The 16,024-nt window shown below is 33.3% G+C and overlaps 2 protein-coding genes and 1 long non-coding RNA gene across 5 annotated transcripts; 1 reads left to right on the top strand and 2 right to left on the bottom strand.

The window, feature by feature from the left end:
* Nucleotides 1-249: 249 nt before the first annotated feature.
* Nucleotides 250-10,197, bottom strand: LOC139985519 (beta-1,3-galactosyltransferase 5). 2 transcript variants are annotated; one of them, XM_072000004.1, is made up of 3 exons: nucleotides 9,493-10,197; nucleotides 3,556-4,149; nucleotides 250-3,197 (listed from the first exon to the last, which is right to left on the bottom strand). In XM_072000004.1, exons 2-3 carry the CDS (start codon nucleotides 4,109-4,111, stop codon nucleotides 2,683-2,685), a joined length of 1,071 nt encoding a protein of 356 aa, XP_071856105.1. In that variant the 5' UTR covers nucleotides 4,112-4,149; nucleotides 9,493-10,197; the 3' UTR covers nucleotides 250-2,682. The 2 variants fall into 2 exon arrangements, with proteins under 2 accessions (XP_071856105.1, XP_071856106.1); XM_072000005.1 differs by having other exon boundaries at nucleotides 9,500-10,197.
* Sirt6 (sirtuin 6) lies at nucleotides 6,796-15,896 on the top strand. Of its 2 annotated transcripts, none has more exons than XM_072000003.1 (7): nucleotides 6,796-7,576; nucleotides 11,727-11,854; nucleotides 12,900-13,018; nucleotides 13,101-13,224; nucleotides 13,316-13,489; nucleotides 13,857-13,980; nucleotides 14,157-15,896. In XM_072000003.1, exons 3-7 carry the CDS (start codon nucleotides 12,949-12,951, stop codon nucleotides 14,643-14,645), a joined length of 981 nt encoding a protein of 326 aa, XP_071856104.1. In that variant the 5' UTR covers nucleotides 6,796-7,576; nucleotides 11,727-11,854; nucleotides 12,900-12,948; the 3' UTR covers nucleotides 14,646-15,896. The 2 variants fall into 2 exon arrangements, with proteins under 2 accessions (XP_071856104.1, XP_071856103.1); XM_072000002.1 differs by lacking the exon at nucleotides 6,796-7,576 and adding an exon at nucleotides 11,444-11,585.
* On the bottom strand, nucleotides 10,494-11,816 carry LOC139985520 (uncharacterized). Its single transcript, XR_011799428.1, has 2 exons — nucleotides 11,681-11,816; nucleotides 10,494-11,576 (listed from the first exon to the last, which is right to left on the bottom strand). It is a non-coding gene; the product is annotated as an uncharacterized lncRNA (long non-coding RNA).
* Nucleotides 15,897-16,024: the final 128 nt, after the last annotated feature.

Below are 16,024 nucleotides of genomic sequence, written 5' to 3'. Positions count from 1 at the left end.
TGAACTTGCATGAAAATCCGCAGTTCCATGATACGTATGCATAAGTTTTTAAAATTATTAAAACTTTCGAGGCTTATGAAATCCTTGAAGGCTCAAAACTACAAGATTGAATTTTTTTAGAAAAATTCGAAATATCAAATTATGTTCAAATTAATTCGTATTTTTCGTCACATATAAGTTAATATTCGAAACAATTCCACGTCTGAAAAAGCGAATAAAATTATTTTTGGGGTTACAGATAGCGTACAATTGAAACAATCCGTAGTTTATTGAAATTATAAGTATTTTACTCCATTACTATATAAACACGTTCGATAATATACAATGAAAAAATGCTCGGTTTTTCTACATAATGTGACAAAAATGCTGCTATAGTTAATATAAATTAAATAAATAAGAAAAAGATTGTTTAATCCACATCAGAGAATAATAGACATGATTCTTTGCTAACTAATAGTCACCAACATTTTGTACGTATATCTATAAGTGTATACAGAACAATTCAGAATTTACAGATCTCCATTGCAGCAACAGTGAAGCGTATTATATTAATTGTTACTGTTTAACACATATATTCTCTCTCTCTCTTTCTCTTTCTCTCTCTCTCTCTCTCTCTCTCTCTCGCCATTTTACAGAGAAATTCATGCACTTCTTTTGCAAATCGTATTCGTTGTATTCTAGATTGAAACAAAGAGAGAAAACGACAGAACAATCGAGATTTAAATATGTATATCGTCGGTTTGCCAGAAGGTTGATATACTTAAAAAATTGTTACTTCTAAAATGAAAAAATTAGTTCTATAGAAGAAATTTATTTATTAAGATGAAAATATACTATTTAATAAGAATAATATCATACTTTAAAATAATACTTTAATCCTTTTTCTAGTAGTAAATAATATACACAAATAATATATACCCAGAACATAAAACCTTTCTTGTAATTTATTATCTATAGGTGCTAAACGTAAATGGAAGAATGCAGGAAAGGAAAAAGTTGCACAATTGTATAAACATATAGAAGCACAAACTGCTAAAATTACAGAATTGTGTACTATACAATTTGGTACTAACAATGAGATGAGCTCAACGTTGCAAAAGACAGAATGTGAACTTGAGATAATGCAACATTACACAAACTCAGAGTATTTCAAATGCAATATAGAGAATCAGTAGCCAAAACAAGAGAACTTAGCTGGCAAAACGTCCAGGGTGATGAAACTAGAAGAAATAGCTACACACGAGCATAACTAATTAGTTGAACTTAGCCCAAAATTGAATTTAGGAAATACCAAAACTACAGATTTGAAGATTAAGCTAATAAATGAACAAGATTCCAAACCCTGCTGTTAATTATAAAACGATTTCATTGTTAAATAGTCAAGTAATTAATAATTTCCAATTTGAAACCTATATCAAATACAATTCCTGAAAATATATTATTGTCAATTGCAATTTTTAATTGGAAACTTTTTATATCAAACATATTGCTTGAAAAATATAATATTTTCATTTGTATTACTCTCCTAGCAAACCAACTGAATATAATCATAACATATGTGTAAGTGTGTGTGTACATACCTATATTGAGGTATATTGCATCATCGATAAATATGAAAATTGATAGAAAGAAAGGTGCGTGTAGGTTCAAAATCCATGTTTTCGCTAATCATTCAAGGAGCTGAGAATTAGAATTTTATTCGAATCGTCAGATAAACGATTCGCGTTACAAGAACAAGAATTTCCAGTTTTTAAGCCCTCCTAACTCGCGAATGGACCCTTGATTTGGGGTTATACTTATTGGTACCTAATAATCTCATTTCATATAATCAGATTTTATATAACAATTTGATATCTTAAATTTTGAATTGAATATCTATAAATTTGTTTTTATTTCTTGATCGTTTTCTGGCCCTATAATCTTGGGATTATAATACATTTGTTTTTGCATCAATTGATTCACAAAGAGGAAAATTTCATTATGCGATGTTAATATGATATGCATCGCTTGATCATTTTTACGATGAATTTTTCAAAACAGATTATTCAATAATAAGTAAATTAGTCGAATATACATCACCAAACAAGGAATATACAAATCATTGTGCGTTGATTGTGATGCACTTCATCAAATCAGAAACGTTTTTAAGAATTTCATTGAAACGTTGATTACGTAATATAGCCGTAAAATAGCCGTCACACAGATATAAAATTACGAAAGAAATTATATTACTTTTATAACATCATTATGGAAAAGCCAACCACGATAAAAAAATATTATATTATTCCGAAATATGCGATTCGATATTTAGAAAAAATTTCCCTTGCAACGAAGTATAATACTGTAAAAATACTGTGCAAAAAATTGAACACTCACGAAGAGAATTATATCCGTAGAGAATGGAAATGTATGAAAAGTGTGCAAAATATCAAGTACCGGAGAATTTTTTTGTCGTATTAAATAAGAAAAAGATTTATGCATCTGCCTTATAGTTAATAAAATTTAATTATCGAAATATTTCGTTTGAGAATTAATTTTTAACCTTTGTTTATATCTAAAGGTTACTGGGGATAGGTAAAAGAAAGAATTTAAAATCGCGATGAGGCTTTTTCGTCTGAAAAATTATCTTGAGAATAAAAATGATCACAGATGCATAAATGTCTTTCGTTCATTCGAAATGTTTCAGTTTACTAGGCTTTCGCTGCTAGGCCGTGGTTTAGTGACCAAACTCTGTAAGGCTCTTATCTCGTTTTCAGTGAGGTTTGGAGGTCCGAACAGAAACTCCCTACGAGAATTTGGATTTGATAGAAGGTCCTGCATATTCTCGTTAGTTAGCACCAAGTAATGCACAGAGGTTTGTGTTAAATTTACTTTCCTAGCTAACGTCCCGGTAATATGAACATCGTCGATCCAGAAATATGGCTCTTTCTGTGCCTCACGATACAAAAGAAATACGCTATCAGGAGAATAGAGTATAGCCCATCCGGCACAATACGCAGGATAGTGTCTGCCAGGATATTCTTGAGGGGAGACTCTCCACTTGGAACGCCAGGATCTCTTCACGGTACCCGTGGGTAGAAGATCGCATAGGATCAATCGTCTGGCTCCCCATGGCGATAGATCACGAGTCAAGAAATCCAACATGGCAGGTATATGAACAAAAACATCATCGTCTAATTTTAATATATATTTGGCACCTGAAACGGTAAAGAAAAGGAACATCTTTCAGAAACTTCATATTTATAAAGAATATATTTTCGTAATAAATTCACATTTATCACAGAAATTTACAATTATAGATTTGTCCATAGCAGTTCTTTCTTCTACTGAAATAATATTCAAAATAATCTTGGAATTCCATCATTGTTTGAAGATATTGCAAGTTCTAGACATATTTGATAATATTAAGAAATCTTTCTTAAGAATACCTGATAATAAACATACGTTTATCATCGACTATGAAAGAATTAACGAAATATCATGACAATAAAAGAAAAGAATTCTGCTATATTTAATGGATTACAGAATTATTCAAAATATCTCACAAAAACTTACTTGGACAATGATACGTAGCCCACTTCAATGCCATCACATGCTTGTAAGTCATGTTTCTGTAGGCATCGAGAAAGTTGCCTTGTATCAAATCTTTGAATTTTCTATTCTCCTCTTCCAGCATCGTCTGATATTCATCAGACGAGCCGACGAAGAAGAGGAGCGCCACCTCCGGAGATTGCTGGCCCCATGTCTCCCTGACCACGTTTCTCTTAACAAAGTTTTCGGGAGCCGAATGAACCAGCATCAGCAGCAACGGGTGCGTCCGGTTGCACGGGTCATTGTTGATCGTGAACCGGAAGTCCTTTATGTCGATCAAGGTGGATTTGTCACCGAACGAAAGTTCGTGCAGTAAATACGGCTGCGGGGAGAGCGTCACGTTTCCGGGAAGGATTAGCAGATATCCCGGTGCCGACGCGCCGCTGCTGTACGGCGTCGGTGAACCGGAGCTGTCGATGTGAAGCCAGAAGGAGAAGCATCCAGTCAGTGCCAAGGCGACCACGAAAATCAAAGTGTAAGGCGACGTACCGGAGGCATGGAGTCGCCGCTTATCCAGCATACTAACGAGTCCCTTACATCATACACGTCTAAGTCCGGCTGAAAAAGACAAACATTTGTGTTAGATTTTATTCTTTATTTTGATACAGAGTGTTTCGTAAATAGGTGAACAAACTTTGGTATCGTACTTTCTCCACATTTCAAGAAAAGTCTATAGGTCAGGAAACTCTTCCTTTTCAAGATGTAAGCACTTTTTCTCAAAATTTTCAATGAAGCGTTTTTTTATCCGGTTCTATACACTTTATTTTCATAGTACAAAATTTTCCTAATCATACATAGAATTAAACAATTAATATGTAAATGTTATAGTAAATGTAAGTACTTCTCGAAGCCGCTGTAGTTGCCACGCGTAGAATTATGAACACTACCAACGTTTTCTTCTGTTACAAACGATACAGTAGAACAAGTTAACGCTATAGAGTCTCTAACTATATATTTCTGAAACATCTTGTACATAATATTAGTTGTTACATATAGTTTTATATTTTATATAAACATAATTATATGCTCTATAATATTTGTTTCATAGATAATAAGGGAAAAATTCGTTAACTCCTGAAGTGGACGGTTCAAGCTGCATATAAGTTGAGGAGTATATACAATAATGATTTTGTTTGTAAAGAACATGTACATCACAACTCACTGCTATAATCTGCGATATTGTATTTCATCTTGTTCATATATGAGGTGGTATTATTTGTAGTAGTCGGTATACCTAGTGTGGTGATAGTGTGCTACTGCTACTAGTGTGTAGGGATGAGACAGGTTCTGCTGCGTGGGGTAGATGTCGCTGCTGGGGTACTGCTGTATTTTCTTCTTATTTTTGATGCCGCGGAAGAAAAATCGGACTCCGGTCGCCGGAATTTAAACCCGGATCCCGAACGTTTGCAACCTTAGGCGCTAACCACTGCGCTGCCGTCGTCCGACACTACTGAATACTGGTGGTATTTTACTGTCGAGTGCCATCACATATACTTTTAACAGTCGATAATTTCTTGAATATTACAATACAAGTAGCGATAATACAAAATGATAAGATTGTTTAATTTTCCGGAGGTTGATAAATTAAATATCAATACCTAAATATCAATTCAACAAGAATCAATGTTGAAACGCGTACACATTTGAGTTGGTATGTGTCCAGTTGGATGAAAGACAGCCAATTATCGATATTTTAGGTATACCTTGAACTAACGTCAAACTTAGATCGCTAATAACATTCACTGATAAATGGCAAAAGAGTTTGCGGCCAGTTGAACACTTGAAGGAGACGAAACTATAATAAAACTAAATGAAAGTGCATACCAGATGAATTATAAGTGAACGATTTAAATGCACATGTATATACATGTAGTATCTCCTACGGATGACTGACACGGTGCTCACGTCCATACACTATCTTTCATCTTCCACAGGAAATGTTATAACTAGCTATACATACATACATACATACATATAATATATATATATAAAATACATGTTTATTTATTTTTGTAGATAAGTTGGTGATCCTGTATAATACCGTATCAGTGATAACCGATACTTGAGATTATTATAGATAAAAATGTGCCAATTATTTGCTATGTGTAACGTGTGTAACGTATAATTATGTTCTGCTCGTTGCATCTGTAGACAATTTAATTTTTATACAGTTTAAGGACGGAGATATCTCATATATGTCTGTATAACCATAATCTCACTTAAAAACATTTGGCACATCTTGTATTTGTTCTGTTAATAATGCACAGGAAGGTATAGACGAGTTAGGTATTATCCGCTTGAATAATTTCCATCCTCCCATAACCTTGAGCAGTTTAAAAGTCTATGTTTCAAATGTAGCTTCTCCGAGGTTATAGCATTTGTTTAAAAACGTATAGATTAATTTTAGTTTCGAAAGGCCCCGGTGGCCGATAGACGTTCAATATTGAGGGGGCTTGATGAAAGGAAGTAGGGGAGTGTGAGCCCCAAATATAAAATGTTAGTTTTAGATATTTATTTATTGATATATTTCCGAGGTATTGATACAGGACTTGCAGTACTGTACATTAAATTCTGTCTATACTGATGTTACTAATGCAAGCGTCATTACTGAAATAACGTCGTCATCGCCGTCAACTGTCAAGCAGCCGATGATGCAATAGCGATATTGGCTTTAGTATCTATGGGGTGTTCCACCTACAACCCGGTCACTTCTTTTTACCGAAATATATTGGGTTACACTTTACTTAGTGTAATTTTGGATACCGTACCGGATACTGTCCGGATGGAGATAGAAAAGTACGAGTAATATCGGTTAGGACTAGGCTATATATTTTCCTTGTCGAAAGGCTACTTTGCCAATTTCGGTGATTTCAAAATATGTTGAGAAATTTTATATTTTGAACGACCTTTTCCTATACAGGCAACCAATAGTTGGCCTTAGTTTTCGAGTTATACGCAAAATATCTCGCTACTCCGCTTTAGTTTTCAAGCTGGCTTAAGTTAATATTAAAGTTAATCCAGCATTTAATAGCTTAAACACTTTAGAGAATAATTAAATAAAATATAAAACATCCTTTGGGCGGCCGAGGTTACAATAATCTATTTTACGTGAAACACCCTATAGATACTGAGGGATATTGCCGCTGTATCGTCGCTTACTTAAGAGATAACGGCGATGACTAAACGAAAACGGTTGTATTAATAACATCTGTATAGACAGAATTCAATGTATAAATTTCTAAATGTCTAAAAAATGTCTAATATTTTATATTTAGGGTCCATCACCGCCATCAAATTTCGAGTCGATAGGTTACCGAGGGCCTTTCGGAACTTCAACCCAGTAACGTCCCCATTCGGTTTATTTACATCCCTTTATCATTCAATAATTACTTCAAAAAATATACATTTCCAAGTATTTGGTATGCAATGTAAAGATTATTACATATTATTTTATCATTGAACTATATAAAATTTTATAAAAAGATAATAACGACAATTATTTGTTTTTATAGATAAAAAGTATTCTCCCCTTTGGAAGTCATTTTTTCCAGTTCAAAATTTTCGAAACTCTTCTGTCGACATTCTTGTCCGGTTTCTAAAACTAACGTTCTTTAATGAATTGCTTTCTGTAATGCAGGAATAATAGTTGGTGACACCGGTTATTTATCAAAAGATTACAGCGCTTATCGCATGGATATATCGGCCACTCGGCCGACGTGGCAGTGTTCAACGATCCTCAAAGCCTAAAACATCTTGTTCAGGTTCTACATTATTTTTTCATATAAAATCAGTGTATTTTCGATGCACTCAAAATAATTTTTTTATCTCTTTTATATGGAAAATATAAAAACAAGCCTGGTAGCTTTCATTACTTCATAGACATCTTAGATCATTAGATCTTGAAAACTATATGGGACACTCCGCTGCATAGGAAAGAACATAGCAATTGCGTCACAACTTATTTAATCGATACATAAATATTTGTGTAAGTACAAAAAAATTTGTCACATATAAATTCCATTCTTTGGCTATTAATGTTCGTATTTAACGAGATCAATACAGTAATATATATCAATCAATATTAATAAGTCAATTGTGATAAACATAATTTTGTACATGTGAAAAAGTGATATATATATATATTATATTATATATATATATATTTTTAAAGTAATGTACACACGCACAGTAATATATACACACATATATACTACATTGTGTGTGTGCGCGCGCGCGTATGTGTGTGATGTATGTATTACATACTTCATTGTTTCGAAGAATTTTAATGCAAATGATTATTGTTAAGGGTAACTTATAACGTGTGATAACCTTTCACTCCAGATTAGCTTTCATTACATGATTTCCAACTTAAAAATTAATAATTCTGCACTTATGATATCATAATAAATGCAAACAATTATTATATTGACTTTACTATTTTAATTACATAAATTTTTTATTTTAAATACAGAACAATTTTATGTTGAGTAAATAAAATTCATATTACCAACGTTTTAATTAATTTTTTATAAGTTATTAATTATTTGTAACTTTTAGAGATCATAACAAAAATTACTACAAATACTTTTGTGAAAAAATTTAAACACCATATTACTGTGAACCGTGCTAAATTACGCAGCGTTTAGAAAGTGCTTTGAAAAAATCAACATTCCAGAACCTTCACTTCTAATATTCCGAAAACGTTTGAAACTTATTGTATTGTAAAATAATATTATAATATAAACACGTCTTGTTTCCTAAAGATCCTCATCTCTGTTTCCTCGAAACAAAGGAAACATTACAAAGCTGGTTGCTTTACATGCTTCATTAATAAGTCATGGGGAAACTTGTTACTTGTTACACACCCCGGGTCTCAACAATTAGATAGATAATTTATGAAACAATATACATTCACAGTTTCCCTTATCAGTTTCGCAAGTTTAAATATTTTTATAAATAATCTTAATGTTCGAAATTTTTATTTCTAGACAAATATCTTTTTAATATACATCGTTTTTAATATAATATATATGATATAATTATTAAATATTTCTATTATAATTGTCAAATTTATACAATATTAATATACGCATTACTTCTAAATATAAATTTCTAAGTAAATCGTTTAATATATTCAGGAAGCTAACTTTCTTGTTATGAGAATATGCAGGATGTTTCTACTTCTTTTCGCAAAATGGTATCATATTCTACGATTAAAAATAAGAGAAAAATGTTATATAAACATAGATTCAAATATGCTTTATTAAAAAATTATAACAAAGATTCAAAATAACAACAGACTAGTTTTCGTTCAATGGACTATATGAATAAATTGATGATTTATGTAGTTCCATTTTAATGACAGCTGTCAATGCTGTATTTATAAGAACTGAATTTGAAATGCAACTAACCTAAGTAAATACATTTCGCAAATCTATTCTTATAGTGTATCGATGATGAAAGCCGTAACTGTTTCGTATTTTTGTTATAATTTTTTAAGAAAGCATTTTTAAGCCTATGTTTATATAACATTTTTCTCTTATTTTTACTCTTAGAATATGCTGGTGTCATTTTACGGGAAAAAATAGGGACACCCTATATATAAAACAAGGATATACTGTAATATATAATTTATTATGTTACTATAATATCATTTAATCAATTTCTAATATACATATATTGTTTTCTTCCAGAGTGATAATTCATCTTCTCATAAGAATATACATGAAACAAAAAGAAGCTTTTGCTAATCGTGCAACATACGCATCCTCGAACACTACTATCGCCTAAGCGCTTCTATCGAGAAACGAAAACAAAAGCATCAAGCTATAGTACCGAAAAATAGCAAATGTGTAACCCGACCCGACCCAACGGAAAAAGAAGCAGAAAAATTATACTTACAACTTACGTGCGATAAAGAGCAATGAAGATTTCGCAGCATCTGTCGCCCAGTTAGAAATCTTGTCTTACACATTCGGCACAGTTGACATTAATGCCTCGACGTCGCTGAAGCGTAGTATAATGTAATCACAGGGAGTTTGAGGTTATGCTAGATGAACGTTAACGACAACGTCGTATTTGACGCCTGGCATATCACTATTGGGCCAAGAAAACGTAAACGCGCGTTCTCGAAAGGAAAAGCTACGCGAACGTCAACAGAATGTGGATATCTCGGATTGTTCAACAGCTCTGTTCCTTTTTTTCCTGACACCCTTCATTTTTCCCTTCCTCTTTATTTGTTTAATCGTATGCTTCTCTATACGACCGAGACAGATCGAACCATGTGTAGAAAAATTCGCTAGGATATGAAACCCACAGTGAGATGCCGTGGCCAAAGAGCGAAGTCCGTTTGAGCCATGAGTCGATGGTAAACCCGGTGTTCCCATCCTACGACTCTGCGCTGTCTATTGGGCGCACCCTCTTCAGTCAGCCTTGCCCATCGCGTCAAATGCGGGAAATTCAAGTAACAAACCTTATCGATTCTCTCATTTCCTTGACATAACTTTTATTAGAGATCATGGTTTTGAACTAGTATTAATACACTTGACCTGTCAATATTCGACTACATAGTATTAAAAAGACACGTGTACTTGTACATTATACGTGTCCTTACGAGATTATTATTCATGCTGTATACTAATGTTTTACTAAATGTATGTTTGCAGTAAATGTGCTGTAGCCTCTATGTACACTTTCGAATTTCAAATTTTACTATTATATTCACGGTAGTTATGTCTCACTATAGTGCTAATGAAATTTCAGAAAGTTTCGTACAATGCACATTATGTATTTATAAAAATTGTCTGTGGTAAGTATCCGAATATTTTTGTGACCTGTTGTATTTAAATAGACGTATATTATTTCACGTGTATTTAGTTAAGATAAATAATACAAGTAATGCATGAGATTTCATAAAATTTTTTAATCGATCAATTATTTTTGTATCTTTACAGATTTATGAATAAATTGGATAACAAGAGTATACTGTGTCATTTGTTTTAGGCTTAGAATCTTTTCAAGTAGTATTGTTAAAAGAATGAATTATGATATAATATTTCGCTCGACTTCTACATATGAAAGTTCTCTTATTAATTCTGTGCAAATTGTAATGACTAAGAGTACCAGACTTTCAATGTTCAACTTCTAAATATTCAAAATGGCACTTTCTTTTATTATTTTATTTAAACATATTAACTTATTTCACTTTACACAACGATATCTAAGACCACGTAGAATATAAAAATTTATTTATATAGAAAAATTTGTGAAATCATAGGGGATCGTACCAATATTTATTATAAAATTCATATCAAAATGCTTTAAACGTCAAACGCTGAGCGAAAGCACAGATACAAAGTAGCGCTGGAAACTTTACAGGGTGAATCGATTGTAAGAGGAAAGCGGTAAGAAGAACGAAAACGCGCGCTTTATATCGCACTTTACAGTTCTTCAACTAAACAACTAATTGTTTCAAATATTACCGCGAACGAATTTTAATCGCAAAGAGTAGCCGTAGATGGCGCTGATTGTCGGCGGCATGAATTGAATGGACGCGAGAAACTCAAGCGTCTGCAGCGCTATAGCCACCTCTCCCTGGGGCGCATCCTGCGCATGCGTTGCACGTTTATTATCTTCTTTCTGTTCAAGTGCCATTTCATTGCATGCAGTGCAGTCTATAAAACAGAATGCGTTCTCGGTGGATCTCGAGTTTCCTATCACTTATCGTCATTCGTAGCGTATAAACATAACAGCACGCGGTCATTAACTTACAAATTGTTTACGTGTCGTCCGACACATGGGAAACCGTTGATATCGTGCACGAAATGCCAGTTTTCGTCTAATAAAAAACACGATCGAGCCATTGTTAGCGTCGTAGTCGAGGGTTTTCGGAGTCGAATAATTTGTCGAGCGATAACGCGCGAGCAAAAATGTCATGCAGCTACGCGGACGGTCTCTCGCAGTACGAAAACAAAGGAGTGCTGGGCCTGGAAGAGGTAAAAACCGTTTATTCACCATTGCCCGTTTGGCGGGAGTCGACCATCCGCGACGATTTTCAATCGTTCGCCCACCCAATGTGTGAAAACTTAACTATCGCCTTTTTTTTATTTCCTTCTCTTTCCTTCCTTTTTTTATAGAGATACGACAGCGTTGAGGCGTTGCGACTGAAGTGCGGCCTTCTAGCCGATTGGATACAGGCGGCACGGCACGTAGTCGTTCACACCGGCGCCGGCATCAGTACTGCTGCGGGCATTCCGGATTTTCGGTGATTATCATTTGTAATTTTTCGCTCGAATCCCCACCCTACTTCTAACTACTTTCATCCCCTCTCCCCGAGCAGCTCCCGATCGGCTCTCCCGTAATTCCGATTCTCTGCTTATGCGTTCCAAAGCGCCACTGGGCCAATTCTTTTAAATTAATCGAGCGGGAATAACGGAAGCGCCGAAGAAACAGCCCGAAATATTTCCTTTCGAATCGACGCGTCCACCATTGTTGCGTGCGACAATGCCTCACCGTGATCTATCCCAAAACGCTGATTAACTTATGAAATCGAGCAGAAACCATCGAATTAACTCAAATTTTCCGAAATAAATGCAGAGATAGAATGATAGCTAATAATTCTAACAATTTTCTTTTTTTTTATTTTGCGAAAAAGTTATGAATTAATTTTTTAAATAAATAATTATTCTTTTATCCTATATATAGTACGTAATGTAATTATATTACTTCATGTTGTGTATGTGTGTGTGTGTGTGTGCGTGCGTATGTGCGTGTGTGTTATATGTAACACACATATGTAACATGTTACACACACACACACACACACACACACACACAACATATGCCATTTTTTATATTTTAAATACATTATATCTTTTTTATCATAAGTAAAAAATTATGAATTTTATGATAAATAATAATTTAATTGAAATTAACGTCCAATTCTATTTTTATTATATATATATAATTATGTTTTGTTTCCTTTTATGTTATATTTCATATATGAGTCACACACAAGCCCTACTAATTAACTCCATAAATTGGAAAGTAGGAAAAGATGATGATACAACATTATCTTTTAATATATATTTTAGAATTTATTGTTATTACCATGCTATCTCTTTGATAAATTGTGAAAATAGGTCATCTGTTTTTTGAACAATGAATATTAATAATCTACTTAGATAATGAAATTGAGAAATTGACAAAGAATAAAGTTGATCAGTTTGACTTTTGAGAGACTCATATAGATATATATATATGTTGAATATTTCTAATAATTTCCATATACTATGTATGTGGTTTCTTAGAGGTACAAATGGAGTATGGACATTAGAGCAGAAAGGTTTGAAACCTACAATGAACATTTCTTTTGACGAAGCAATTCCTACAAAAACACATATGGCATTGAAAAAATTAGTAGATGCTAGTGAGTACAATTATGATAATACAGAGCAATTATATACTTTCATTTCATAGAAAATTTCTGATCAATATTATTTCTCCTCCAGAAAAAGTTAAATTTATTATAAGTCAAAATATTGATGGCTTACATCTTCGATCAGGAGTACAGAGACAGTATCTTGCAGAATTGCATGGAAATATGTTTACCGAACAATGTGATAAATGTGGAAGGTTGGTATTCTTTTCCCAAAAATTACATTGTACAATTACAAATTTACAAAATATTATACTTTATTTTTTTCATTTGTTAATGTTCATCTAGGCAATTTATTCGGAATTTTGCAACTAAAAGCGTAGGAAAAAAGTCCCTGGACACTGTATGTAGATCTGAGCAAATTGGTGGTCGTCCGTGCCGTGGACGCATGCACGACACCATCCTCGATTGGGAACACAACTTGCCAGACAGTGATCTATCTTTATCTGACTTACACTCTAGGTAAATCGGCAAAGACCTCTAATGAATTGAAAGATATTAATTTTTTTTTATATCGTGACATATCACTGAGATAAATTTCAAGGCACTGTGCAAAAGTTTTTAAACAGGCGATAAGAATATTGTAATAAAATGAACGTACTTTGTAATATAATTTAATGTGAAAAATTTGGTATTTTTTGCGAACAGATAAAAGGAAGATCGCCTAACAGTTGTTGATGTATTAAAAAGATTTGGAAAAACGATTCGTTGATCTGAAAAATCCTATATTGATATCTCAGGTTTTAGTTAACAATTATTTACGACAATTATTTTGTTTGATAATGCTATTGTGAAAAAATGTATTTAATATAAGTATATACGTTTACAGTGTCGCGGATTTAAGTATATGTCTTGGGACGACACTTCAAATTATCCCGAGCGGTAATTTACCTCTGTACACCAAAAAATACGGAGGACGTCTTGTTATATGTAATCTACAATCCACAAAACATGTAAGACAACTTTTTATCTTTAAACTACTATCAAAGTTTTTACTCTAAACTTTTAATAATTAACCTGTTACTAATTTAAGGATGTATTTGTGTAAATTACTATAGCATACTGTGGTCAGTATACTTGTTCGAGTAAAAAATTAATATGATTAAAAAAACAAAGAATATTATTTTAGGACAAAAAGGCAGACTTAATTATCAATGGCAATGTTGACGAAATAATGATCAGCGTTATGAAAAAGTTAGGACTAGAGATACCTGAGTACGAAAGTACAATGGATCCTACGCGTAATTCTGACACAACGTCCAAGGAAATGGACTGGACGATACCAACGAGCAGAATAAAAGAAATGAACGTTTTGTACAAAAAGGTGTGCAAACCGATGAGAAGGAAACGGAAGACCTTCATGTACGAGCGGGAGAGAACTGACACGAAACGAGAGACGAAAACGAAGAAACAAGCGTTCATGATGAAACAGGATATAAAAGCAGAGGATACGATGAACACAGCGAATCAGGTTTGCAACAATGCGGTAGTTCCGGAGGATATAAGCAATAATGCGGTGAAAATCGAGGACGAGATGAAAGACATAGAACCGTTCGACTTCACCGCGAACAACATGACTCAGCCAGATCCTGGGTTGGAAGTGAACGACATACTGTAGCATGATTTAAGCAGGTGGTGATCCAGCGACCTAATACTCCTATTAATCTTCAGTCTTTGTTAAATTTATTTACGAGTGCATATAGTATGGATGTTATCTGTATGTGAAGAATGCCTAAAAAAAAAAGTGCTATTGATTTGTTTATACGAAAACGACAAAAGAAAACAAAAAAAAAAGTAAGAAAAAAGTAAAAGTATAAGTTTATTAACCGGTAAACCGCTTTTATCGTCAAGTCAGAAAGCGCTGCAATACGTGTAAATATGTGTAGTAGTACTTTCGTAATCGCTTCCATGTTCTGTCCGCTTTTTCATTACTAGTAGTTCTCTTCTTAATCAGAGAAAATCAAGAGTTTTTCCAAGTGATCTAATGTGTATCATACTCTACTGACATACACGTATATGCATGCACACCATGTTTTTCTCCATTACGATACATTAAATGTTAAGTACGTAAGATGATTTATTTAGAATCGTTTGTAAGGTGTTAAACAGAGATTTTGTAGTACAGCGTCGATCATGAGATGATCTTTCTTCAAACGGATCTTGAAATGATCGTGAAGAGCGCAGCTATAACGTGTTACGTTCAAGTGCGTTTAATTCGTATATCTATATATATTATAGGTATAATACTGTTCGTGTTTTCCACAGAAAATGAAAAGAAACATGACCAAAAAAATCTTCCATACACGAAGCGATTATCGGAAGATCCGCAGATGTTTTAAAATTGCACCGGAATAGTAAATACTCGTTGCTACTTTGAACGTTTAAGATTGAAATCTTTTAATAGAAAGCTCCATACGAGCCTCGGTGTTGTTTGATCGAATCTAATAGTTAAGTGTCTCTTGTTAAACGCACATACGTTTGTATAATCGTGATAGAACGACTAAGAGCGTTTTGTAGGTAAAGGATGAAACGGATAATGGGACCGCGAATGTTACTCCCTCGACAATATGTCTCCCGAGCGAGTTTAAAAGCGGAAGTGCAAAAATTTGAGAGAGAGAGAGAGAGAGAGAGAGAAATAAAGTATGGAAATGCAAGCGAGTCTTTCTTATATCGGCATTCGACGCTATTTTGTCGATAGCGTTTTATAGTAGAACGCAGATTAGTGAAATGTGTAATATTTATATGTAAATAGTGATATATATGCTTGGTTGCTCCTAATAATTTATTACTTTAATTGATATTATTTACTGGACGTTACTATTAGTGAAATATTATAGCATTCGACGGGAAATAAAATTGTGGAAAGGGATTTTTGTATAATCACTATTTCCTATTCTGTTTTAGGTAATTTGGGAATTAAAATAAGTACAAGAGAATGTTCAATTTTTCATCTTGATATATTCTTATTTATAAGCAAAATTTAAACAAGGATACAAT

Source organism: Bombus fervidus, chromosome 3 (genome assembly GCF_041682495.2).
Source record: "Bombus fervidus isolate BK054 chromosome 3, iyBomFerv1, whole genome shotgun sequence".
NCBI lineage: Eukaryota > Metazoa > Arthropoda > Insecta > Hymenoptera > Apidae > Bombus > Bombus fervidus.
The sequence above is the reverse complement of the archived record's forward strand: the minus strand, read 5'-3'. Positions and strand labels throughout refer to the sequence as shown.

Excerpts from the sequence above, each read along its gene's own strand:
- LOC139985519 (XM_072000004.1), bottom strand. The coding sequence starts at position 4,111 with ATGCTGGATAAGCGGCGACTCCATGCCTCCGGTACGTCGCCTTACACT. Across the intron at positions 3,198-3,555 it reads GGCTACGTATCATTGTCCAA|GTGCCAAATATATATTAAAA; the intron begins GTAAGTTTTTGT and ends TTACCGTTTCAG.
- Sirt6 (XM_072000002.1), top strand. The coding sequence starts at position 11,520 with ATGTCATGCAGCTACGCGGACGGTCTCTCGCAGTACGAAAACAAAGGA. Across the intron at positions 13,225-13,315 it reads CAATGTGATAAATGTGGAAG|GCAATTTATTCGGAATTTTG; the intron begins GTTGGTATTCTT and ends ATGTTCATCTAG. Across the intron at positions 13,981-14,156 it reads ATCTACAATCCACAAAACAT|GACAAAAAGGCAGACTTAAT; the intron begins GTAAGACAACTT and ends ATATTATTTTAG.